The sequence below is a fragment of the Hypomesus nipponensis genome, chromosome 17, assembly GCF_054491055.1.
Source record: "Hypomesus nipponensis isolate SF chromosome 17, ASM5449105v1, whole genome shotgun sequence".
Lineage (NCBI taxonomy): Eukaryota > Metazoa > Chordata > Actinopteri > Osmeriformes > Osmeridae > Hypomesus > Hypomesus nipponensis.
Window position 1 is genome coordinate 3,449,784 of NC_140377.1, and position 27,403 is coordinate 3,477,186.

General features: G+C 48.2%; 1 protein-coding gene across 1 annotated transcript in view; it reads left to right on the top strand.

Annotated features, from left to right (window-relative positions):
- Positions 1-1,000: 1,000 nt before the first annotated feature.
- The window catches only part of asic2 (acid-sensing (proton-gated) ion channel 2), a 60,617-nt gene continuing 34,214 nt past the window's right edge, over positions 1,001-27,403 (top strand). The window contains exon 1 of the mRNA XM_084678528.1: positions 1,001-1,693. Within this exon, the coding sequence (XP_084534654.1) occupies positions 1,001-1,693 (693 nt within the window). The remainder of the gene's footprint in view (positions 1,694-27,403) is intronic.

Sequence of the window (27,403 nt, forward strand, 5' to 3'; positions counted from 1 at the left end):
GCGCGCTGTCACCCGCAGGGCACAACAGTCCTCCCGCCCCCCCCCCCAAAAAAAAAGGAAAGAAGAAGAGAGAAGGAGAAAAAGGAGAGAGGCAAAAGAGTGACAGATGGCGAGAGGGGAGGCATGCAAGTCAAGAAGGTAAAAGTGAGATAACAGAGAGCGCCGGAGACAAAACGAACGAGCGAGGTTAACAAACGCAATTAGACATGCATGGCCGCTCTCTCTGCCGGTGGCATGGTAACGATCCTCACCGCTGGCTGCTGCGTGCTGGTGTGTGAGGGTGAGCGGGGTGAGGAGGGGCATCGCAGAGCCCAGGTCTAAACAGGCAGCAGCCTCCACAGAGCAGCGTCGACGCAGAGGACCAGTCGCTCCCTGACAGACCCGGCAAGCGCACGGCTCCAGCCCCCCGAGCTTCTCAGCTCCCCTGCTCTCTTCCCTCCTTCACTTCCTCTCCCTACGTCCTCTTTCCTGTTTTGGTCACTGCTGCTTAGCTTGTCTCCTCATCCTCTTCCCCGCCCCCCCCTTTCGCTTTCACTCCTCCTCTGCTCCTCCCTCCCAATTCCTCCCCCTCTCCTTCCTCCCTCCCTCCCCCCCATCCTTCTCTCTGTCTCTTTCCGTCTCGTTCTGTCAAACTAACCGTGTTGGATGCTGGAGTCGCTCAGGCGGAAGCTTCCTCGCTCCGAGCATATTTGCTCGGCTGCTTTTTTTCTGCTGAGTCGAACGAGTGGAGTGGTCTCAGGTCAAGCAACCTAAATGGACTAAGAAGACAGATACAAGGAGGGGGGATGGCCAATAAGTAATAGGGGAGCAAAGCAAGACTCAGGACAACAGCTAACAGAAGACACTGTGTATGAGTGTGTGTCCGTGCATGCGCCCGCGCGCGCGTGTGTGAGAGCTCTCAGAGAGGAGTGGGCTGTGCGTGTACGCCCGCGACTGCGGAGAAGGCTGAAAAGCGCACACCCTGGTGTGGGCGCTGGGGATACCGTTACCCTGGAGCCCCATGTGGGCCCCAGCCCCTGAGGCCTGGCTGGGAGATGAAGCCTTCCCCTCGGCTGTAGGAGCGCTGTGGGCAGCCATGGCTCTGGAGGGGCACTGTCTCCGCCGGGGATCCCCCGCGGTGGTTCGGAGGGGCGCCCGGCGCCCTGCGGTAAAGCCCGGCCTCTCTCAGATCACCTCCGCCCTGCTGGCGAGGACACGTCTGCACGGCATAAGGCAGGTGTGTGTGCCCGGCGGCTCCATCGGACACAGAACCTTCTGGCTGCTGGCTCTGTGCACCTCCCTGGGCCTGCTCCTGTCCTGGTCCTCCAACCGCCTCCTTCACTGGCTCTCCTTCCCCACTTACACGCGAATCCACACCGAGTGGGCCAAGGAGCTGCCTTTCCCCACCGTCACCATCTGCAACAACAACCCCATCAGACTCTACAAGCTCACCAAGAGCGACCTGTACTTTGCGGGCCACTGGCTGGGCCTGCTGTTGGCCAATCGGACTGTCCGTCCCCTGGTTCTGGACCTGCTTCAGGACGACCACCAGGCCTGGTTCAGGAAGCTCTCCGACTTCAGACTGTTTCTGCCCCCCAGGAACTTTGAAGGCACCAACCTGGAGTTTATGGACCGTCTGAGCCACCAGCTGGAGGACATGCTGCTGTCCTGCAAATACAGAGGGGAGCCCTGCGGGCCACACAACTTCACCTCCGTAAGTCTCCCAGCACCTTCCCTCTCCCACAAACGCAGGCCTGGCTCCGGAAAGTCCCGCTCTTTGATTGTAAACTCCGACCGTGAACTTGTTCTCACGGCTTTCCTCCTTGACAGTTGTCATCCTTCCACGTGCGTGATGTGTTTCTAAGCAGATGTGCCATTCGGAGTTTGGTCAACAGATTCTACACTTGACGTGGATATGGATCTTGAGGTGAAAGTCGTCTTGGCCCCAGATCTTGTCAGGAGGCACATTCTCGCTGCAGTTTTGAGGCTCTTTAGAGCTCAGTGGTTTTGGTGTGGGCCATGTGGTGGCCATAGTTAGAGCCTCTGACTGTGAAGGGAATCTATCTCAGTTAGTGGGCCAGAACCCAGAGGACAGCCTTCTCACTCCGTCTGATCTCTCCCATCTCCCTATCTCTTTTTACCAACCATCCTCTCTCTCTCTCTCTCTCTCTCTCTCTCTCTCTCTCTCTCTCTCTCTCTCTCTCTCTCTCTCCCTATCTCTCTCTCTCACTCTCTCTCACTCTCTCTCTCTCTCTCTGTCTGTTTCCAAGCTCCCCTGATCATGTGTAATACTGTGACAGTGACAGCTGTTTTCTCTGAGGTGAAACCAAAATCCAAACACCCTTTGAAACTTTATTTTTGCATTTCATTTCTGCTATGTTGTCTCAAAGCAAATGGTACTCACTCAAGCATAGAGAGGGAAGCATTGTTTGTGTGTGTGTGTGTGTTGTCTTCCAGGGCATATGTGTGTGTGAGACAGATGGATGAAGAGGCACTGGGGAACTACAGTATGGGCTCTTTGAGGTGTCAACCACGAGTCTCAGCTTCATACTTAACTCTCTTACTCCACCGTCTGTTGAAATTAAACATTCGGTCTACAACAGAACCATCAGCGTTTTAAATTCAGTGGCTTCTCAACGCTGTCAGTCTCTTTGTTAACGGCACATTTCGAGGGGTGTCGCCCCAGTCACTTCATAAGAGAAGCTACTGTGCCGTGACCGTGGCCAACCCATTGTGTCCATGTCTTGATCAAAAATGGATGACTTTCATTAGTTTCAGCATTGAACGTGGCATTTATATTGACATTTTACATTTACATTTAGTCATTTAGCAGACGCTCTTATCCAGAGCGACTTACAGTAGGTACAGGGACATTCCCCCCGAGGCAAGTAGGGTGAAGTGCCTTGCCTAAGGACACAACGTCATTTGGCATAGCCGGGAATCGATCTAGCAACCTTCCGATTACTAGCCCGGTTCCCTCACCGCTCAGCCACCTGACTCCCTTATATTGAGCACTCACGACTGGGTCTGTAATGAAGCAGATACGGGGCTTTTCTATTTTCGAGCTCAGTACCGTAACGAGGTGTGAGACCAGGCAGCTCCACACTGCGTGGACGGTGCTTCATCAAAAACATGCCCTCAGGCCACCTCCCTGGAGTCGTGGTTTAAAACCACTCATCTGCAATAGGGATACTGTATCATCTATCTGGAAGACTAGCTCAGGAGGTGGGTTACTGTGCGTTTGTTTAAACTCTGCTGTCCATGCCATCCTAATGACCCGCGCGGTTCATGGTACGCGTGGCTAAAGGTTGGCACCCTCCATCAAGTGACGACATAGACAATTTTGTATTTTTGTCTGTGTGTGTATTTGTTTCAGGTACCTGTCAGCATGGGTGTCAAACGGGACATGTTTGTGTTAAGCGTTTATTGGGTCGGATTGGTCGATTTGTGTTCAGATCAGTCTGAACCTGAAGTGATGATTTTTTCCTGAGCGAGTGAGATGCCAAGAGTCCGCATTATCCTCTCTCCCAAGCGGAGGCCTGATGTCTTGCGCGGACCCTCTGTGTCTGGGCTAATCTCGTTAGCCTACTCCCGCATCACAACAAAAGACTCCCCTCAGGCTAATTCATTACCCTTACATTTAGAACAGTGTCACTATAGGACATAACTGAATGTCAGACTGAGATTCAGAAAGGGGAGGGGAAAGGTGTGTACGTGTGTTTTTGTCTGTGTGTGTGTGTGTGCTCGTGTGTGGGTGCGCATGAGGAAGTCTGTGTGATAGCGTGCATGTCTATACAAATTAGTGTGTACATGTGAGACCTGAGTTGGTTCTGACAGGCTTAACAGTATATAGTCCTTTGAACTAAAGCTGAAAGAGACAGAGACAGAGAGAAAGAGAGAGATAGAGAGAGAGAGAGAGAGAGAAAGAGAGAGAGAGAGAGAGAGAGAGAGAGAGGAAAGAGAGAGAGAGAGAGAGAGAGAGAGAGAGAGAGAGAGAGAGAGAGAGAGAGAGAGAGAGAGAGAGAGAGAGAGAGAAGGAAAGAGAGAGAGAGAGAGAGACAGTGAGCAGCACCCCCCCTCTGGTGGTGGGGAGGGCAAAGAGAAGGAGAGAGAGTAAGGAGACAGACAGTGGGAGAGGGAGAGGGAGAGGGAGAGGGAGAGGGAGAGGGAGAGGGAGAGGGAGAGGGAGAGGGAGAGGGAGAGGGAGAGGGAGAGGGAGAGGGAGAGGGATGGTTGGTTTAAAGAAAAGGCTATGGGGTGGTATGGTGGGGAATATAAATGAGGGCAATAATTCTGCTTAGCCTCTTGCAGCCTCCAGTCTCTTGAATCTATCACAGTGACCAGGAACTACCAGACAGCCTTCCAATCAATAAATCCATTAGGTGTTTGCTGTAGTTTGCTGAGGTCTATTTCACTCTCAGCACTGCAAAACTTTGTGTCATAGACACATTTAACGGTTACAGACCCCAACCTTTTACCGCCATTAAGGTACAGCTTACAAAGTCTCTAATGTACTAAGCAGTGTAAAATCCCATTATGGAATGTTGTATATTGAAATGCGGTGCTGTGGTTGAACTGTGTTGTAAAATACAAAGTGTTCCCTGGCACCCAGTTGTGCACTTGTAGTCCATGATCACCTGCTGCACTGACTATTACGCACTTTTCGTACACCACTTAGGACCAAAGTGTTCGCCCAATGAACAAATGTGTAGCGTTTTTGTGATGCGTGACTGTGTTTGTGAGTGTATGCTCAGACATGCGTGTGTGGACGTGTTTAGTTATTCACGTCAAATGTAAGCAATTTGCCCAAAGGTCCAGTCTAGCCATGTTATTCTTGATCGTGTAAAACGAGGCTGTTGATGATGGATTTGATGGAGAAAGAAACTCAAACAGCAGTCACAGGGAAGAGATTAGCCCATATGCCTATGACCTTGAGTTCTTCATGAATATTGCATTCTTCTCGCACCGAGCACCAGTTTCAGAAACACGTTTTATGTTCATGTAAATTAAATCAGTGACCTTTACGGCCTTTTGTATTTCTTGGCTTTAGAACGCGTGACATAGAGTGGTTTTCACTGCAGTGAGCCTTGTGGCAGTCATTCAAGGTTTCTACGTTTCCATTCAAAAAAAATTGTTATGTACGTGTTTTCCCGAATATACATGCAGTTCACCTCTGTTCGCTGTGATAACCATGCAATCTGTTTACAGCCTTTTTTCTCTCTCCAGTCTATGCTTTCTGCTGCTCCAACCCCTTGTGTGAAGCCAACCCTCCGCCCCTCTGTCGGGGCTCTCTGCCCCCCTCTCCTCCATCTGGAACAGAGCTCTGTTGAACAACCTTCCAGTCCAGCCCCACAGCCAGACAATGGGAGAGCGGCTCATGGCAGTTGAAGCTCACCTGGATGATAAACAGATGAGTCAGATGGCTGAGCGGTGAGGGAGTCGGGCTGGTATTCAGAAGGTTGCTGGATTGATTCCCCGCCGTGTCAAATGACATTGTGTCCTTAGGCAAGGCACTCCACCTTCACTTGCCTTGGGGGTAATGTCCCTGTACTTACTGTAAGTCATTCTGGATAAGAGCATCTGCTAAATGTAATGTATAAACGGCAGACCTTACTCTCTCTCTTTTTGACCTATCAGAGGCAACACTCCATAGCCCAGCACAAGCTATCGATCTTCCCGGGGATAAACACCAGGCAGTGTGGGGGGCGGAGCAGGGGCCTGAACCACAGCAATGTCATTAACAGAGCTGGGCTTTTCTTGAGTCAGACCCCCCCCCCCCCCCCCCCCCCCCCCCCCCCCGCTCTGAGATCAGCATGTCAAGCTGCCGTCCATTAGTCCGAACCATACGAGGGCCTCGTGACATGGTCAGTGGCCACTGCTCATTTCTATGCCTGTGGTGCTGCCCTCCAGCGACGCAGCCGCTACCTGCCTGACCACAGCCATGCACCTTCAATAACAAGCTGCTGAAAACAAGCCCAGTAGGTTCTGCAGATTACACACACACACACATATTCAGAAGGTTACATACGTGAAGCCTCCAGGCCTGTAAAAGGTTACTGTTTGCGATGGGAAGTTAATGGAAGGTGTTGTCATCTATGAATACCATTAGCATTCTCTTTTGGGAGCTGTACGTGGCTGTGGCACACTGGGCGCATGCTGTGACTGACCTGCGTTATGCGCGTGTTCACATCCCGTTTGAGAAGAGGAGGTGCTCATGCATTTACTGAAATGAGCTTTCGTGACTTCATGCTGGAGATCAGAAAAGATAGAATGAGGCTGCGGCAGACAACCCCTTGAAAGGGACATTACTGTTTCAAGTATTTTAAAGGATAGGCGCGCTCTGCTTCCAAAATAAAAGGCGATTTCTGTTTCTTACTGTTTCACTCACAGAAAGCGTGTGACGGTTTCACGTTCACATCAGATAAAACACCCAAAATCACAAAAAAAAAATACACTTCACCAGATATAAATGATAAAGAATTACAGTAAAGTTAAATTAAATACCATGTAGCTAATAACTAACAATATAATGCTCCATTAAATACCATGTAGCGACAGAAATACAGCCACACTAAGCCGTCACAATTCCTATCTTACTACAACCGATTTTTCCACCTCAACCTTTTGGCGCCTCTGTTGCAGTGCTTGTAAAAAGGGGCCAAACAAATCAATGTGATTCACCTTACACTCCAGAGCAGACTCACACGTTTCGTTTGGACATTTCCAGTCCTCGATCTGTCTGTTTGCTGTCAAATCATATCAAATCCATGCGTTATATATGCACTTGGTACTTTGTGGTGGTGCAGGCAGCATTCTGGAGTGATTAGACACGGAAGCTTCTCGATGTTCAGGTTACTTTGCAGGACGACAATGAGCCCTGTGCTAAAAACACAAACCCATCAATGGAATGTTTCTATTATGGAAGCTGTTTGAATTTCACCTCACTGCATTTCCACCACACCTGCCAGCTGCTATGGTGTCCACTTGGATCAAACACGTCTAGATGATACCGACTCTGCAGCCCCGGACAGGCCAGGACGTGAAGCAGCTGTTTCTACAGTGCAGATTACAGCTGGGGATTTACCTTTCTCCATGCCCTGGGAAAAACGCTCACTGGCTGTGTTGTAAAGTATGATTTCTGGTGTTATCTGTGTAGGGCGGATTGAGTTAGCTCTCTGCTCCAGCGACTTTGGTCTCTGACCAAGTTAATGTGTACACTGAGCAGCACAGCTGACACAAGCAGGAAGTAACTTGAAATTCATGGCTGACGATGGTTCTCCTCTCCTGACTCTGTAGGAGGGCTAATCAGCAGAACTTTCACTCCAGCTGTTTCCTTTTCATTCTAGCTGGTTTCATATTCAGCCTGATGCAACAAGCACACACACACACACACACACAGTATATACACAAAATGATTACATATCCTGTGATTTTCCCAACCTGTTGGTAAGCCTCAAGATCTGGCGTCCTTGAAATCCATATTTTATTACCTGTCCATTATTGGCACAGTTCACCTTCAGATGTGACGTGTGCAGCCAACCCGTTAGAAGTCTGCTTGCTTCTGAATCCCCTTAGGTTGTTGTATTTTGAAACTAGCAGGGAATATTTCGATTCCTTGCCGAGAGGAACGAGAAATGGAAGTGCTAGGAGCAAAAGTTTAGGTTGAAAGAAAGAGTTTTTGAGCTGGGGGAGAAAAAACCGAGGAGGTAGTAAAAAGGAAAACAAAGAACAGCCACGCTCTGGAGAGTTAACCTGAGCAAGATGAAAGAGAGAGGGGCCTCCCTGAGATCTTGGTTTCCTTCAATAATTGAACACGTTGAGCATGGCGCTGTTGTGTGCCTTTCATTGAGTTTCTTTATGAATAATGTAAACACAGAGCCATCCTCACAGCTCGTCCACCTCCCATGCCTCTTCCTGTCAGGTACTGGGTGCTCTGAACCTGCTAGCGCTTTGCTCACGCCCAGCCTTATACAAAAGGTCTGTGAGCAATGGTTCAGGAGCCAAAGTAGCCACAAAATAGCTTTTATTTCTAATTGAACCAGTTCAATGTGTTTAACAGACATGACAAAGTCAACCTTGCAGACCTTTCGACCCTGGTAGAACCAAGCGTGGGTGTAGGAGCTGCAGTTGGACCTGACCCAGGATCTGAATATTAGAGGAGGGCTGTGAGAATCTGACTGATCAGCGATCAGCCGACTGTGAAATGAACCCTGAGCACACAGAGGCTTTCTCGTGGGGTCTTCTGTTGTGTGTTATCCGCCATTTATCCACTGTGTGCGTGTGTGTGTGTGTGTGTGTGTGTGTGTGTGTGTGTGTGCGTGCGTGTGTGTGCGCGTGCGTGCATGCATCCATGCATATTAGCTGTTTGTGGTTTTTGAAGCTAAAATCACTGGTTGTGGCATTCCAAAGTGAATTGATGCATCCTTTTGAATAGTAATGATACATTTCAAGCTGTCAGGTGCACAATACTTCTCTTGCAAATTTACACACATAGGCAGAGGACATGACCCGCTCTTAACAAACACACATTAGCAACACATCTGGATCGACTCACACAATAGCCTGCTCTCTAAACTAGACCCAGGACAGCCTCTCACACGCGCCTGCTCCGGTAACTCATCGTTTCCTGTGAGACAAGACAAGGGAATTTTGAGTTATGTGCAAGCAAAGGTCCCAGCAAGGTGAAAGCACCACGCGGTAGGAGGGACAGTGATGGGTGAGACCGCAGGACAGACCCGCACGTTGCCCCCCCCCCCCCCCCAGACACTTGTCACCATTGTGTCCCTGGCATTGCCAGCACAGGTGGCGTCGGCCCATTACCCAGATCCCCATGGGCCATCCTTCATGGGCGATGGGAAAGCGGACTGTGATTGGTGGGAGCTCCTGCTGTGCCCGGCAGTGTTGGTGTGCGTGAGTGGATTTGGCAGCGGCCTCCGAATGAACAGATTTCATTTATTTTTATTTTTTTCTGAATAGAAGCTTTCTCTTTTCTTCTCTCTCATTAAAAAGGCACAACGGGCCTTTCGGTAAGAAGCCAGAGAAAACACAGACTTTGCTTGGGCTCCTTTGTGCCTGACCTGTGTTTACACGGTAAGGCTAGAGATGAAGAAAAGATTCACACCTGACCCATTAACACCTGGCCGGGTGAAACACAACGAGATTTGCAAAGAGAGAGAGAGAAGGAGAGAAGCCAATGTACAGGAAATTGGAAAGACATCATTATCATTTTGCTTCTCCAAATTCAAAAGAAACACATTCAACACATCTTTTGTAAAGAAACCAAACCAAAATCCTACAAGGGAGCTAGTGGCTTGAATCTGTCACTCAGAATGGTTTAAATGATTCATGAGCCAAGCGGGTGTTCATCCACATTCGTGTCTCCCAGCCGTCCTGTTGCCCGGCGGTAATCATGCCCTTCTCCGCCTGCACTGCCACATATGTCAGCATGAAGTCCAGCATGGAACTCTGCCAGGGCTGAAAGACTCACCTCCTCTGCGAGGCTCCGTGGGGTTCCAGGCGAGTGTGGTCCTGTCTGCTCCAGCTGTGCTGCTGAAGCAGATGGGGCACATGGGGCAGGTTCAGCTTCCCCTGGACGTCTGACAAAGACAGCAACTCTGAGAGACGCTCTAATGAAATCCTAGCGAAGGAACGGCTGCTCCTAAGGCTGTGCCAAGACTGCAGGTGACAGGGTTGGAAGCTGAGCAAGATGGCAGCCTAGCCACATGGTAGTGTCACCACTGGCTCATTGGAAGTGACAAGGAGGGAGACGAGTCATGGGTATAAAGTACTAAAAATGCTAACAAAAGTAACATGGGGATTGGACAGTCCGAATAATCTGTGGTGCAGGGAGTGGATGTGTGGGCAGTGAATGTGTAGCAGGTTAGGTGGGTGTGAGGTGTAAAATAAGGGTAGAATTTGACACGAAACAGTCGAGTCTAAATTGTGCTGGATGATCATGGATCAAGGCTCTTTCGCCTGCCTTCCATCCTGAAAATGAAACAAACAGTAGACACTTGACGTGGAAGGGGCTGTACTCACTCAATGTTCTTTTCTGAAAAGCTTCACCTCCATCAGCCTCCCGTGTCCTCCTCCCTTCCTTCCTCCCTCGCTGTGTGTCACTTCCTCTCCACCTCCCCTGAGGCTTGCAGCAAGCTCCCACGTCAGAGTGGAGTGGGAGGCGGCACAGGCCCCGGCTGCCCTTGTGAAGGGTAGGTGAGGAGGCCCCCTGGAGGGCCCGGGCAGAGGACAGAGAGGGGAGAGACTCTGCCATGCAGATGTCCTCCATGATAACGTTAGTCATTTCAGCCACGCTGCGTCACCGTCCTCCTGTGTGCTCTGGGAACGAGAGAGGCAAAGAGCCAGAGCCCGGGTCATCTGGGAGTGACCGGGCTGAACGTGGAGGCATGGGGTGCCGGGGGGGGAGGGGGAACCTGAGCGACGGCCCAGGTGGGCTGGAGGAGGTAAGGGGTGGGGGCTGCATTCTGGAGAGGGAGGAGACATAATCAAGATTGGCTGGAGGGGGGGGGGGGGACCATGTTGTCCACTGCCTAGCAACCTCAAGCTTCCCTCTATGCCCTCTCCTGTGTGTTGAGCGGAGGAAGGCTGAGTAGTCTGTGTATCAACGAGTGACCCAGCTTCTTGTCCTTGTAGTCTGTCTCAGTGCTTCTCTCTCCAGTCTTGACTTGACGCGTGTTCTCCCTCCCCTTGCCTCGGTCTCCTCCATCTGTCTGTTGCATGTCTAACCTTGTGGCTACTTTCCAGTTAGTGATGTCTTATCTAGTGAGTTTGAGTAGAATCACCTCGCTATCAGCTAGGCGATGGTGATTCATCACTGAATGATGAGTCTGAGGGAAAGATAATGGCAAAGACACTGTAATTCAATAGGTAATTCTCTCTCTCTCTGTATCTCTCACACACAGTCTCTCTGTCGGGTACAAAGCAAAAGGGAATCAGTTGAAGACCAAGGCAGATTGAAGATGTTGAGGATTTAATCAGGTCCACAATAATAGGAATAAAAAAGTCTGGCAGGCTCAGAATACCAGGACAGGCAAAGGTTTACAAACGAAACACAGAATCCCAAACCTACTGGCAAAATCGGGATCAGAAACAGCCGGGGGTCTGAACAGGAAACTAACACCAGTAAACGCTGTAGAGATGTAAAACCCTGGCTCGATCTGCCAGGGAACAGAGAGACAGACAGGGTATACAGAGCTAATCTAGACACAAGGCAGGTGAAGCTCCAGAAGCTAATTGTTCTCAATGGAGTGTTGTGGGTGGAGGCTGATCTCAGTCTGCTGACACACTCTCTGTCTCTCTCTCTGTCTCTCTCTCTCTCTCCCTCTCCCTCTCTCTCTCTCTGTCTCTCTCTCTCTCCCTCTCCCTCTCTCTCTGTCTGTCTCTCTCTCTATTTCTATTTCTCTCTCTCTCTCTCTCTCTCTCTCTCTCTCTCTCTCTCTCTCTCATGCACTGTCTCTCTCTCTCCCTCCCTTGCTATGCTGTGTATTACTTCTATCCCCATCTTCTGTCTTGGCAGGGGGGATTAGAGGGGTCATGTGTCACTCTCCCCTGGAGATGCTGAAGCAGAGACTGGCAGTGGTCTCCCGGGCCTTGCCAGACGTCTCCTTTCTAAAGCAGCTCTGACTCTCCATCCACACTAGCGGATTCAAACCCAGACCTTCCAAAATGCAGCCTTGATCACCTGCTGAAATAAGATTACTTGCACAAATAAATGGAACAGAGCCTGTTGCTACAGCAAAGTCTAATTTTTCTGTCTGAAATGTCATTCGGAGGTTCTTTCTCCTTATTGTCTTTTTCTTTCCAAAGTGGGCCGACGTTCAGACTGAGAGATGTCGGCCCTCTGGAGGTTGATGTTGTAGTGTGGAGACCTACACTGTTTCTACTGCATGGATTCACCCATGAAATCTGTATGATCTAATCTTAGTCTTATCAAATATCCTTAATAGGACTGGCCCACTGAAGTCCAGTAGCTGTGTCTGCTACAAAGGGAGCAAGTACGCCAAACAGATAATAATGATTTAGTCATAATACAGATGTGACAATGCAGGGCAACTGGTCTATGAATTAAGAGTGTCACTTGTCCTCATTGATATTGTTAAGTAGAAGTGGAACAGTGGAATGGAACTTCTAAAGTATTCTTATTCTTAAGTCTTATTAGATCAAATTATAAATATGAAGACATATTAAACTCATTTGAGAGATTCACAAGACTACAATTTAAATAAGTGGTTGTTGGAAAATTCTTTGTTTGAATTAAAATGAGCATGATGAAACAGCCTCGTTACAAACAAAACAAAGAATGCTAATTTGCTGTTAGAAGAGGCAATGATAATGTTTGCCTTGTAAAGTGTATGGCAAAAAGATTGGAGATTCTGTTTAAATGTCTAAGAATGATCCAATATCAGAGTAAGATTTTTTTTAAACTAAATGTCTCATGGAGAAACATTGCTTCAGTGATTGTTGTGATTTTTTCCAAGTGGGGCTGGTTAAAGCCTAATTGTCTACAAGTTGTGACCCAATAGAGATGCTGTTCTACACCTTTTGTACTATACACTGAAAGAGAGCAGAAAACAGAAAAGATAAGACTGGTGTAACATGTTGAGAATATGCCAGAAGGTCAGAAAGCACTCTGCTATCCATTATCGAGTTTCCCTCCCCCTGTGAATAAGAATCTAAAAACATTTCTCTTCATACAAGGTGTCATTTATCAACTGTCACACTGTCAGCTATTTTCATCTTCAAAACTGCCTCCTGCAGGTAAACCCCCCATGATGCCCTGAGGAACCTGTTACCAGGCAGCTGGCTGGATGCCCTGCGGTCTTCAAAGCCAGCGGTGCATTCCACAGCTCGTCCCCGATCCACCCCCTAACTCTCCTGCGTCACACACATCCTGCCTCCCCCCTACCCCCTCTCCCCCTCCCCCCTCCCCCCTGTCCCCCCTCCCCCTGTCCCCCCTGTCCCCCCTGTCCCCTCTCCCCCCTGTCCCCCCTCCCCTTGTCCCCCCTCCCCCCTGTCCCCCCTCCCCCTGTCCCCCCTGTCCCCTCTCCCCCCTGTCCCCCCTCCCCCTTGTCCCCCCCTCCCCCCTCCCCCTGTCCCCTCTCCCCCCTCCCCCCTCCCCCCTCTCCCCTCCTCCCCCCTGTCCCCCCTCCCCCTGTCCCCTGTCCCCTCTCCCCCTCTCCCCTGTCCCCCCTCTCACCTGTCCCCCCTCTCCCCCCTGCCCCCCCTCTCCCTTGTCCCCCCTCTCCCCTGTCCCCCCTCTCCCCCCTCCCCCTTCCCCCCTCCCCCTCTCCCCTGTCCCCCCCCTCTCCCCTGTCCCCCCTCTCCCCTGTCCCCCCCCTCTCCCCTGCCCCCCCTGTCCCCCCTCTCCCCTGTCCCCCTCTCCCCTCTCCCCCCTGTCCCTCCTCCCCCCTCCCCCCTCCCCCCTCCCCCCTCTCCCCTGTCCCCCCCTCTCCCCTCCCCCTCCTCCCCCCTCCCCCTTCTCCCCTGTCCCCCTCTCCCCTCTCCCCTCTCCCCTCTCCCCTGTCCCCCCTTTCCCCTGTCCCCCCCCTCTCCCCTGTCCCCCCTCTCCCCTCTCCCCTGTCCCTCCTCCCCCCCTCTGTGGGCTATAGCCTCGCAAGCAGGCAGCATGTTTCTCTGCAGCAGATGAGCTTGATCAAAAAGCCCATGTAACACGGGGTAACAGGTGCCTCCCTCTGTGGCGTTTTGTCGAAGCCAGAGACACGCAGAGACAGAAGCCGCCACGGCCTCAAGCTCCCACTGTGGCCTGCTGCCCCTCTCCTGAAGCTTTCCTCTAGAAGTCCTCAGCATGCATGTGGAGTGGAGGGCTGGGCTGGGCTGGCCTACTGCCCTGTGTCACTCAGTATCTCTCCTCCCTGACAGGTGCAAACTGGAGAGATGAGAGAGGACTGTTTCACCACCTCCTACTGTGTGCCTGTGTGTGTGTGTGTGTGGGGGGGGGAGTTATTTCTGTGTGTTCTCACATGTCAGAATGTTTAGGTAGCCTACACAGAGGTTCTGTGATCATTCTGGTTTTTCGCGGCGGTGATGAACCAGCTGCCTCGGGCTGTGCGTTTTTTATTGGGCCTCAAACTGGAGCCAGTCAGAAAACTGTGGCGTAAATAATTTAGCATCAATTGGTACAGACCTCATGATCCAAAAAGAAAACAGTGTTTTATGTAATACAGCCATACAATGGATGTATGCATTTGTATTATGTAACTGTAGAACTGTGTGTCATATTTAAAATTATAAATATACGTCTAACTGTGGGATTAGTGGGTTGAATGTCACGTCGCCTACTCTTGAAATCCTTTATTAAAACTCTTTCTCTTTATCTTTCCTTTTGATTACATTTATGAAGAATTGCAAAGAGGAAATTGACTTGGAACATACAGAGTTGCATAAAGTAGTTTCGCTAATTAGATCATGGTTTAGCCACTCAGCCATAGTTATAACACACCTACTGCATGGAACAGTCTCAATAAAGCAATAACATGTTATTAGCGATACAACTGCTTTGCGTTCCATTCCCTACACTTTCTAAAATAGTGCATTATCAAGAAGGTTCTAGACAAAGGTACATTTACCTTCCTTGATGTGTTGCTTGATAGAGATACAGAACTATTCAAGACCATCCTCTTGAGTCTGTGTGTCTCAGAATCAATATTGTTTTTTATTGCCATGTAAGTTAACACAAACACATAATTCACTGTCTCAGGAAGGTGCATACAATAAACATAAACCGATCTTAAACAAATCAAAAGTAGAAAATGTTGAATGTATAAATACAACTTTTAAAAGTCTAATACAAAGAGCTAAACAATATTCAGAAGAGCTTAACAATATACTAAAGAGCTAAACAATGTAAGATATTTAATAGATTTAAATATAAAATGTTGTACCGCCTCTCCTCCCTTAGCGACACGATGACTACAAGTCGCCGTTCGTACGTTCTGCAAAGACCCTTCAACATCTCCTCAGCCTCCAACATTTGGTTGGTGCTGGATCGTACATAGCTGAGGGCTGGGACAGGGCGGTGTCTTCAGAAGCGGGTGGATGGTAGGGCGGTATTCACCTCCTCTGCTAAGCCTTCACATGTAAATTACTGTTCCTCTGTCGGACTTTGTGTTGGGTTTAGCAGATAACACCCTACCTTCCTACTCCCCAACACGAGCACAATTAAGTTGTTTTTTTCATGAATACAGCTAGGGAGTGGATGCCTTTTTAAGAGCTAATAAATCAGCTAGATCAATCTCATTAGAGATTAATTACCTCCTTAATGGCGGAGCACAGTACTTCACTACGCTCCTCTCTGTGTTTTTATGATCATCATCCATTTTCTGCTGCAGAATATCCCTTGCTGTTTATCATAATGGACCAGTTCAATTCACCGGAGAGCCTCATACAAATGTAAGAAGGGATTGATTTGGCAGTTAGTAGCTTTTTATTTATAAGGTTTATACTCGAGATATGTTGGTAAGTTTTTACAGATATTTGAATCTCAATTATTTTCAAGGTAAATGCTGTTCAGCTTCATTCACCCTGACCCTATACCCACAGCGCCAAAGTGCTTACTTGTGTTTTTCGCCCACAGTACTTGTTTTTACTTAAGACTATGCCTTCCACATTACCTTAAAAGTAGGCCATGTTGGACTGAATGAACTTTCTGAACTATTTTAAAGTCAAAGAAGTTTGCATCATGAAATCTGCCTCCAGACTTCAGGTTAATCATGTACTGCAAATTATTTCAGCCCTTCATTAGTAATCGCTTCGGTGATTCGTTGACGCAAGTTCAATAGTGGATTGGCACACAGGAACGTGCATCGTTATGTGTGCAGAGCAGTACTTCACCGTTAAAGCTTTCTCTTTCTCCCTTTTTGTTTCTCTCTAAATGGTTTCAGCGCTCTGGGAAAGTGCTTTGTCACACAAAGTTCAACTCTGTCTGAGTGGCCCGACTGAAGGACAGGAACCACTCCTTCACGACTGCCCACAAACCCCTGTGACAGATCAATGCCTTGCAGGGGCATGTGAGCACTGCAGACCTGCAGACCACTGGCCTTTGTCGGCACTACAGCCAACCTGGGAGGAGCAGGGACTCTGTCACTGTGTGTATCCCACTCATTGATCCACGCAGGTCAATTTCTCTGGCTGTTCCAAAGACTTAAAAACAGCATGGGTCTAGAATAGTGAAAACAACCTTAGCCCCCCTGGTCAATGGGCTTCATTCAACAAATGTTCTTACAAACACATTTGTTTTCAAACCCCACTTAGGCAGTTTTCACAAAGATTCTGGGATTCACCAATGTTTTCTTATTTGGGATTTGTTCTTAGGTAAGAACAGAAGTTACGCACACTAAAGAGCACTCTTACGCACAGTTGAGAGCTGACATGTTTGTGCAAAATAAAGTTCTACCTTTTTCTTCCATTCTAATTTAAAATTGAATACTTCTCTCCTTTATAATTTTCCAACTAATAATTTTCATAATTGTACGTTTTTTTTAATTATTATTTTTATAAATACACACTACACTTACACGTCTGCTCATTTGTAAAGCACTTGGTATTTCCATTGTGTATGAATTGTGCTAGTCCTATATAAATACTTTATTTTACAATCGCTATGAACGTTTTTTCAATACATTCAACAAGTTTCCTAAACTCTTAACACAGTGAGCACAACATCCGTCTGTGTAGGCTGTGCAATTAACACATTTCTTGTTGCTTTGACACAAAATGCATTGAGTAAACACACATTTTAAATGTTTGAACTTCTTTCACACACAAGCTCAACCAAGACCAAAACAATCGATTTTTACCACCCAATTTCCCAATGCTTTCACACTGTCAGCAAAACAGATAACATCATGTTCAAAACCTAAATTATTAACCCTAACCCAAAGCTAGGGTAATACTGTAAATGGAAGGTATATTGCATATTTCTTGTCCTGTTGCAAATGAAGCCTTTACTGCAGCAATTTTGTTATGTCTTCTTTTTTTCAATACAGTAACCGTACATTCTATAAAGCTACTCTGAGATGGGTCATTCAAAAAACTGTAAACTAGCCTTGGTTCGCCTTCAATTTAAATCAATTATGTTAACAGGGAACTTTGCCATCAAATAGGCCTACGTGACTTATCACTGTATTTATAGACCCAAAGTAGGTTTATTCCGTACACTAGGACTACACCACACAATGGCGTATTTATTGCTGCTGCAAAATGTTGCAGATCGTTGCCTGAGGAAGGATCACATCTTCCTTGACCATACCGTTTTATTTGTAGTGAGCGACGAGTAGGCTACCTGTTTGAATGCTTTAGGCGATCAAGAGCAGCCCTCACGGATATTTGTAGCAGTCAACTGATTTCTAGGCTATGTTTTTTTTTGCTTAAGAATTCAGATTAAAGTTAAACCGTTTTTTCACTTCATCAGTTCGACGCACTTCTCCAGATACTGCGTTCACTGCATGAGTAATTGCATACCATAGGTTGTATTTACTGCTTTGAATCCACAGCTGACGCTATTAAATATGATGTGTCGTTTGTCGCTATAACTTCTTGCAGCTGTACCTCCATTTCTGAATTATTATTTCGTTTTTCTCTCTTTTGTCGATGGCTCCACCGTTTTTACCACGTCGTTTTGACATTTCTCTGAGTGTGCACACGGCCCTGCCATATCATGCCTTTTTCTGGGAATTAACGGTGCGTTTACCTATGCTAAATAGGAGCAACGGGGCACAAGCTTTCAACTTACGAAATATTGAGATTCATCATTCTAAGAACTCACCTGCGAACAATTCTGCTGTTTAAGAACACTTCATGAATCACACGTAGATTTTTCTTAGGAACTCTTAAGAACTATTTCAAGCAATAACTTAGGAATATATTGGTGAATGAGGCCCAATGTTCTCTAATCGTGTTCTGGAGGAATGTCAACACTCTTTGCTTTGACGCACACGCACACCTACACGCACACAGGCACACTGTACACGCACAGCTTTCACCATTGTCATGTTGTTTTAAATGACTTTTCCTCGTGTTTATTTACTGAATGTAAACTCATCAAAGAAGTAGGAGCTTTATGTTGGCTCCATCTCCAGTTGAAGATCACCAGATCTCAGGATAGTATAGAGTAAACTAAAAGATGGGGGAAAAAGACAACTAAAGGACAGTGAGTGAGTGAAGCAATCTATAAATACAGATGGCCAAAGCCAGAAAGAAGACAGGCAACGATAGAAAGACAAATGGAGGAAGAGAGAGAGGGAGGGAAAGATGTGTTTTTGTGTATATTGTAGTGTTACCAGCCCAAGGCTGATGTGAACAGGGTGAAATTGCTCCAGAGTATTACAGTTCAAAACCTCACTACAACCAGGGCAAAAATACCCGCAAAATGATTTCCCCCGAGGCAAGATATACCCAGCCATACCCTACAGACATAAATCAATTGGAGCTTATGCCCTGAGTTAATTTTTCACTGCACCATCGTTCTCTCTCTCTTAAGCCACATGACTCAAACTATTCATTTCAACCACTTAAGATATTTTTGTAAGTGCTGTTTATTTGAATGTTTCATGTTCTTTGTTCTGCCTGTCTCTGTTAACTAAAAACAACGTTAGCTTGTTGAGTACTGAATGAGTGGTCATCTTTTATCTTCCATCAGCCTCAACCTCCGCCAATCCCCGCCCTGCCTCATCCCCTGCCCTGCCTCATCCCCCGCCCGCCTCATCCCCCGCCCGCCTCATCCCCTGCTCTGCCTCATCCCCCGCCCTGCCTCATCCCCCGCCCTGCCTCATCCCCCGCCCTGCCTCATCCTCTGCCCTGCCTCATCCCCCGCCCTGCCTCATCCCCCACCCTGCCTCATCCCCCGCCCCGCCTCATCCTCTGCCCTGCCTCATCCCCCGCCCCGCCTCACCCCCCCCGCCCTGCCTCATCCCCCGCCCCGCCTCACCCCCCCCGCCCTGCCTCATCCCACGCCCTACCTCACCCCCCGCCCTGCCTCACCCCCCGCCCTGCTTCATCCCTTGGCACAGAGTTGGTACATAGTGTCCAGATGGTCAGGGAGAATGAACAGCCTGTAGGAAGAACCTCCAGAAGGATGCAGCCCAGCCGCCCGCTGAAGGTCCTCCTCTCACTGACCAGGGTGTCGTGGAAGATGGGAGACTGTGTCCACAATGACCAGACCTTTTGGAGAACATTCATCTCTCCTCCACCTCTCTAGAACATCACATGCAGCACAGTGTGGTTAACCCGTAGCATTTGATCCATAATTCAAACCCAATGCTCCAACCCCTCTGCATAATTATCCTGTAATTACAGGATAGGAAAAAGGCCCTCTTTAAATAGGAGAAGGTTGCAAATGGCCGTGTTACTGTTGCAGCCATACTGTTGGTTTATTTGAGTGTTGTGCAATGTTTTACAGCAGGTTAATGATGCATCCGTCTGTTTTTCTGCCGTCGGTTTCTTTAACTGGTATCAGTCACAGGTTCAGTTCCGAAATGTGTTTTTACCAACTCAGAATCTCTCAAAAATGACTCAATTTGAGAGAGGATGAGTTAAGATTTTCCTGTGGTATTTCAACGACAGTGAATAGAGAAACTCATCTCCATGGAAATGGCTGCCTTGATGTTTTTGTCTGTGTCAACAACCCTGACCTGGATAGGACTGAACTGCACTTCTGACTGGGGCTCTACAGCAGCCTCTGTATCCGTCTAGCTGTAGGGTTTTATAGGGAAGCCCTTCATCCATTGATGCTGCTATGCGTAAATTATAATTCCCCATAATCAGCCCTGCTGGTGTAGCAGAATAACTAAATTAGATGAGTGTGCATTAAACAGTAATTAATATGATATATAGCTCTGATTTTAACGATGATTTGACTGTATGTGTTGGTTTATTTTCGTGTCTGTGTGTGTGTGGGGGGAGGGGGTGAGTTAAGCTATTACAATGTGGATATTCATCAGCGACTGTATTTACTTGCTAGCATGAGTAAGAGGTTGTGTGGGTCTTTCGTTTTGGTCTGAAACACTTGAGGGTGGAACACAGCCAGAGTCATTCTTTATCACCCGCCCAAAGACAGAGACAATGACCACCACAGAGGAGAGATCCAGGAGCCGCTTCACATCCCTGGCATGTCTTGTTGAACTGGAGTTGAGGTTCTCTTATTGCTCTGTCATCTCTCCACCTGTCTGCCAAGGAGGAGGTGAGGAAGCAAACAGCTCAAATTGCCGGGTCTATTCCTGTGTACCTAGCGTGTTGTGTAGTCCTGCAAACACACACACACACACACACACATCTCACAAGCTCCGTTGTAAAAAATACACACTTTCTTGACCTTGATCCATTACGTTTTACATTTAGTCATTTAGCAGATGCTCTTATCCAGAACGACTTACAGTAAGTACAGGGAGATTCCCCCTGAGGCAAGTAGGGTAAAGTGCCTTGCCTAACGACACAACGTCATTTGGCAACTTTCAGATTACTAGCCTGATTCCCTAACCGCTCAGCCATCTGTCTCCTGATCCAAGTCAATACCCTATTTATGACGTAACATAACCACTCAACAACACCTCTCAAACATTTAAAATTGAATATGCCAGAGGCTTTTATTCAACGCTCAATGCACTGACGCAACTTGACTGTCAGTCCGTTGTTGAGTGAGATTACCAATCCCCCGGTTGGCCCCGTTGGACTGATTGACACCCTGTGGGGGCGCTGTGATTGGTGGAGAGGCTGGGAGGCTGCTGAGTGGAGGAGGACGCCTGGCCTGGGCCAGGACCCTCACAGGAGGGCACAGTGCAGGCCCAGGGGACGGCAGGCTGGTGTCAGAACACATTAGTTCAGGTGTGACCTTCACCAGAGGGGAGGTGCTGCTCTCTCTCTGTCTCTCTCTCTCTCTCTCTCTCTCTCTCTCTCTCTCTCTCTCTCTCTCTCTCTCTCTCTCTCTCTCTCTCTCTCTCTCCCTCTTCCTATCTCTCCCTCTCCCTCTCCCTCTCCCTCTCCCTCTCCCTCTCCCTCTCCCTCTCCCTCTCCCTCTCCCTCTCTCCCTCTGTCCCTCTCTCTCTCTCTCCCTCTCTCTGTGTCTCTGTCTCTCTCTGTCTCTTTTTCTCTCCCTCGCTTCCTCTCACTCCGATCTTGTTCACTCTCATGTGCTCTTTCGCGCATGCTCTCGCCTTCTCTCTCCCCTCTGTCTCTCTGTCTCTCTCCCTGTTTCTCCCTGTCTCTCTCTTTTTCTCCCTGTCTCTCTCTGTCTCGCTCTGTCTCTTTGTCTCTCTCTGTCTCGCTCTGTGTCTTTGTTTCTCCCTGTCTCTCTTTGTCTCTCTCTGTCTATGTCTCTCCCTCGTGTCTCTCTCCTCCTGTTTCTCTCTGTCTCTCACCCTGTCTATACGTCTCTCTCTCATTCTCTCTCTGGAGCCTTTTAACGCTACTGGGAGCACAATTTGTTCGGCTATCAAGTAAATCTATTCTTGTGAGCAGTTATTTTCATTGGAACCGTATATTCAATGAACATCAACATTAATGGTGCAGACATTCAGTCCATTCCATCTGAGGTTACATGTTCTTTAAATGTTCTTTAATCTTTACAGTACAATAAGGAGTAAAGTACGTCTCAGTAGGGTACTCAGAAGGATTCTGGCTGTGGTTTGAGGCTTCTCTGGGAATGGAAATGACAACCATGATATTGCTGTCGAATCCCTCAATCACACTGCCCACGTCCAAGCGCACACACACACTAACCTTTACTTCATCGTACGAGGTGTGGCATTGGCTTCCTCGTTTAATCAAGGATTCCTGTGAGAGAGACGCAGAGATGTTTGTCTGCTGTTGGTTCTTGTTTAGACCAACTTCCAACAAGAGGAGGAGGGGGGAACAGGGGGGAGGAGGGGGGAAGAAGGCAGGGGAGGAGGGGGAAGAGGGCGGGGGAGGAGGGGGAAGAGGGCGGAGGTGGGCGGAGGAGGGGGGAAGAGGGCGGAGGTGGGCGGAGGTGGGCGGAGGTGGGCGGAGGAGGGCGGAAGAGGGGGAGGAGGGGGGTAGAGGGCGGGGGAGGAGGGGGGAGGAGGGGGGAAGGGGCCGGAGGTGGGCGGAGGAGGGGGGAGGAGGGCGTAGGAGGGGGGAAGAGGGCGGAGGTGGGCCGAGGAGGGGGGAAGAGGGCGGAGGTGGGCGGAGGAGGGTGGAGGTGGGGGGGAAGTTTGAGGATGGAGGTAGAGGAAAACAGTAGAAAGAATGACGTGTTGTCTATGTGCTGAGACATAGCCCCTCTTTGAAGAGTTCTTTGTTCCTGGGCCTTTTTAAAAAAAGAGAAAAAAAGTTGTTTTAGTGTGTCGTCGGGTGCATGGGTGGTTGTGTTGTTGTGTTGCTCACTTAAAGTGCAGTATGTTGCAGTATGTTTTTAAGAAGATTCGTATGGTACAATATGTGCGCATGTTCACTGTTTGTGTATTAATTTACGTTCTAGCACATTAATACTCTGTGTAATTAGTTTATGTGCGTGCTTGAATTGCTGTGTGACTTAGATAGGACAAGCAACTGGAGCCAGAGGTAATAGGATGGTGAATCTATATTAATACGTCTGCCAGTCAGTGTAATTTGGCCGATCCATTTATTCCAGCTTTCTCTGTCCCTCTCTCTCTGTCTCTCTCTCTGTCTCTCTCTCTGTCCTCTCTCTCTCTCTCTCTCTCTCTCTCTCTTTCTGTCTCTCTCTCTGTCTCTCTCTCTCTCTCTGTCTCTCTCTCTCTCTGTCTCTCTGTCTCTCTCTCTGTCTCTCTCTCTGTCTCTCTCCCGCTCTTTCTCTGTCTCTCTCTCTGTCTCTCTCTCTGTCTCTCTCCCGCTCTCTCTCTGTCTCCATGCCACCGCCGACTCATTTTCCTATTTCTCATCTGGCCTTGCACTCATGACACAAAGCATTTCTCTAGGGCTGCTGCACGACAATTGATAAGATAAACATTACATTACATTTAGTCATTTAGCAGACGCTCTTATCCAAAGCGACTCACAGTAAGTACAGGGACATTTCCCCGAGGCAAGTAGGGTGAAATGCCTTGCCCAAGGACACAATGTCATTTGGCATGGCTGGGAATCAAACTGGCAACCTTCAGATTACTAGCCCGACTCCCTAAACACTCACCCACCTGATAAAGAAAAAAAACCTATGCTTTTGTTTCTAGAAATATCAGATCCGTCCAGAGCTTTGTCCTAGATCTTCTCTCTGGCACTCAAATGATACGGTCATGGTGTTTGTTTGTTTGTTTGTATGCATGTATGTATGTGTGTGTGTGTATATCTATATGTGTGTGTCTCTCTATTGTTTACATTGGTGGAGGAAGATTCCAGCGGGCTTTTCTGTCCACTGCTTGTTTATTTTTTTGTCTCTGTCTCTGTTTTGGCCTCCCCATTATGTTGGCAGCAGAGGTGAGAAGATCCAGCTGCTGGACTGGACTAGGGGAAATACAAATCCATGTTTCTGCAAGGCCAAGACAAACTCAGACAAACAAGCTCCAGTCAGTCCCTGGCTTTTTACTGGAAAGTGGGAGAGCAGGGAGGAGAGAAAAAAATATTGCCAATTTTCAGAGCAACTAACTTTCCAAGACTTTCAACTTTGTTTTTGTTTTTAAGCTCATCTGCTCAGAAACGTACACTTGGATATGTTATAGGAAAGTGGTTTGTGTTGGCTGGAATAATATTTGTCAGCAAACAGACTCAATGATAAGCTTCAGCTCTCCGACTCTGACAAATCAGCATTCTGAGTGAGCAGTTCTTCTTTAACAATGCACTTTCATTCACATTTGGCTTGTTTTCCTCTTTCATGCAAAGGCTCCCCCCGGCATGACTGGAAACCTATTAACGCTTCCACCCTGGCTTCTATGTTAACCCAGAGCAAGCGCCAGACCGCAGGGACCAAACTGCTGACTGCCACAAGCAAAGCAGAAAGCCTTGAAGCTTATCATACTCACCTTGCTGGTGGGATTATGCAAAGTAGCCACTCGGGTGTTGCATCGTGGGAGCTGTAGTTCAGAATGAGCTCCGTAGTCTCCAAAGGTCTCTGGGGCGTGCTCCCGCTCTCGTCTAACGCAGATGTCAAACGGGTAATGTTCCCCCGTTGGTTCTCTCCGCGCGGGGCGAAGCCGGTCTCAGCTGCCACGCCCTGTTTCTGTTGTTCCCCCGGGGTCGTCCATCACGACCTTATCAAACGTTTGGGCCCGCACTTTGCTCAATGCCGCAAAGCCGTCGTGGTGCGAGGTGAGCGTGTGACTCCACCAGAGGTCAAACGGTGGGTAAATGACCAGATGAGCTCAACAAAACAGATGACATGTTAGATATATGGTTTGTGATTGTTGGAGGTAATTAAAACCTTCCCCAAGACCTCTCTCTGGGGTAATATCACAGGTTGACATTTCAATATTGGAAGCGTGCCATGATCAATTTAACAGCTTTGTCACAATGAAAGGCCAATATCCTGACACTGCCGGCAAAATTATCTTGACAAAATGTATTACAATCAATTAGAAAACCCCTGTTTTCATGCCAGAATGTATTTTTTCAGAGGCTGTATGCTCCAAATCAGTCAAGGTACAGCACCTGCCATCTTGTCAATACGTATCGATGGGAAGAGATCCCAAACATGTTTTTGTTTGATATAAATGGGGAAAATCACAGAGAAAGCTGATTCCATGGTATGCAAGTTGGCAAAAGATACCCTTAGTCTCCCCAGGCTGAACAGTGCAGGGGGACTGAGTGACGTTTAGTGGGGGGGGAAAACTCCCTGCCCTGGTAGTACATCACCAGAATAAGAAATGTAATTAAGTGTTTGCAGCCAAGCTGCTTAGAAAACAAGGAAGAGAGCCCTCTGATCCCTGGCTGAACTGTGACAAGTCTGCTGTGACAAAGTTTCCCTATTCCCAAGGCAGACCTCGCTGACTCCTTCCACGGTGTTTTGCCAAATGTACTGAGACGTTTGCTCTTTAATCTCCGCTAAGAGGGAGAGACAATCCTCCCTAATCAAGGTTTAGCAGATTTCACACGGTCTCACCCATGTCAGGAGATTCTCCTCAGCTCCTCTTCTGTTGTACTTCCACCCAGACGTTAAACCTTAAAGACATGGCATGCTCCTGACTAAATATAGTCCCTCCCTCTCTCTCTCTCTATCTCTCTCTCTCTCTCTCTCTCTCTCTCTCTTTAATTTTCTCTCTTTCACAGACCTATCCATTTTTAACATTTCACCATATGAGTGCAGAATCCTTGGGAGAATTCTCAGCTTCTCATCTCCCACTCTTATGACCTAGAAAACACAATGGTTCATTACCCAAATGTGGACTGCCTTTAATCCCTTTATAATGACGAGTTTAGCTCAATAATGCCCCCTTTTTTAATCAAAGTGAGCCTTGCAGGAACAGTCTGAGAGAACGAACATGCCCCCTTTATATTCTCAAATCAACATCCCTTCCAGCCTTGACCGTTCTTAAAAAGAAGACACTTCATCTCAGTCACTGAGCTGTGTGTATATGTGTGTGTGTGTGTGTATATGTGTGTGTGTGTACCCGTAGTTTGAGTGGTTTGGGATACATGCCTGACTCGTGATGGCTCTCCTGTGGAAGTGTGTAGGTGTGTTTGGGTTGTTGTCTAAGTGCGACGGACGGATTTGAGTGTTTTTTGGTTGTGGAGGAGAGACTGTTCACTGTAGAGGGTCAGGTGTCTGTGGAGAGGGGGGGGGGGGGGGGGGGGGCAGCCGTGCACTCTATTTATAGGATATGCGCATGGGGGGAGAATATAAGAGCAGCACACATAGCACTGAGTCAGAGTCATACAGCATGAGACAGGTGCCTGAAATAGATCTGAAATAGATCAGCGTCGTTTTAACCCAGGGAAGCACCCCTTCCTCCCTGCGGATGTATCTGCAATGTCATTGAACAGGATGTGACCTGCTGAAGGCCCAGTCCCTGGAGATGGTTAGCTTAACAGCCCAGACAAATAACCACCGCCCTCTTCCCTGTCATTGTCAGCTAACAAACAGTGTCATTGTTAGTTTCCTGTCTGTACTCATCGCTGCGCCCCGACAAGGCCACATACCTGTGGTGCTTGGCTTCGACTTCTGAGTCAGTAGGGCTGCAAATGGCTTCCCTCCCTTGGAACGCTGTGTCCTGGCCTCATCTACCAGTTCTTCTCCTCCTTCTCGTTCTCCTGGGTGCTAGTGTACTGCAGCCCGAGCCTCCTCCTTTGAAGGGAGATCAGAGGGTGTCCAAAGCTAAGCCAGCCAGACTAATGGCTCTCCCCCCTGGGGTGGGCATGTGCTTGCTATGCTGCTGGTTCTAACAGGCTCAGTAACATTGGCACCAGCCCAGGGCCCAACACATCCTGCTCAGCACCATGGAGGTTGGAGGGATGGATGGATGGAGGGATGGATGGAGGGATGGATGGAGGGATGGATGGGCTGGGCCCTGCTGTCTGACTGGTATGGCCTCTCCTATCATCTCTGCGTGGAAACGGACGAGTCGTTCTGCACCTCACGACAGGCGGCGGTTAGGGTTAGGGTTAGCCTGCTACCTCTCCGCAGGCTGACCTGCGTTCCATTCCTGGGTTTCACAAGGAGAAGGCACAAAGATCGAGTGTCTGTTAAAGTGTGTGTACTCCCAGGTGAGTCGTACTTCGATGCGAAAGGACCTAGTGTTCCTCTCCATGTTGACTCAATGAATCAAGTGAAGTGTGTCTCAAAGTCATCACTCTCCTGACATGGAATAATCCTCACCGTGAGATTGAACCACTGCTTCTCCGTCAACAGATGTCCCTCGTTAGAGATGTTCACTGGCACATGTGACAGATGTTTTTTCTGTGGAGTTTGCAGGCGTAAAGCAAGCAGGTGTGACTCACTATCTGAACTCACTAATCAGCATGATAGAATGTGGAAAACATAATGTCTTTCTTTCTCCTGTTCTGGAAGCTGTGAGGCTGGATAATCACCTTGATAATTACTCTGGTTATGAATTAATTTGATTGTAATTCCACTTGGTCACACCATAGGGGAGAGGAAAACCCAATTGGGGCAGTCTTAACCTCTTAGCATTTTCAATTCTTCTGGGTAATTTTCCATTTTTATTATTCATTCTACCTGTTCGCTCTCCTTGTTTCATCTCCTTCAATTTCTCTCTCGACCTCAAGTTTCCTTTTACTGGAGAAAATGCAAAGCTTTCCTACAGTATGATCTATAGGACTGTGGGAATAATTCATTACTCAAATAAAACGCCTCAGGCACCGTCCACTTTACACAGTCACATTTCTGTCTGAGGAAACGCAAAGCCGTGGAGGCAAAACCAGAAGAAGTAGAAACAAGATGGCGGGAGATTGATCCGTGCGCTGCTGAGTCATGGGGGGGGGTTAGATGAGGTCTAGATGCCACTACATGCGGAGTGCTCGAGTCTGGCGT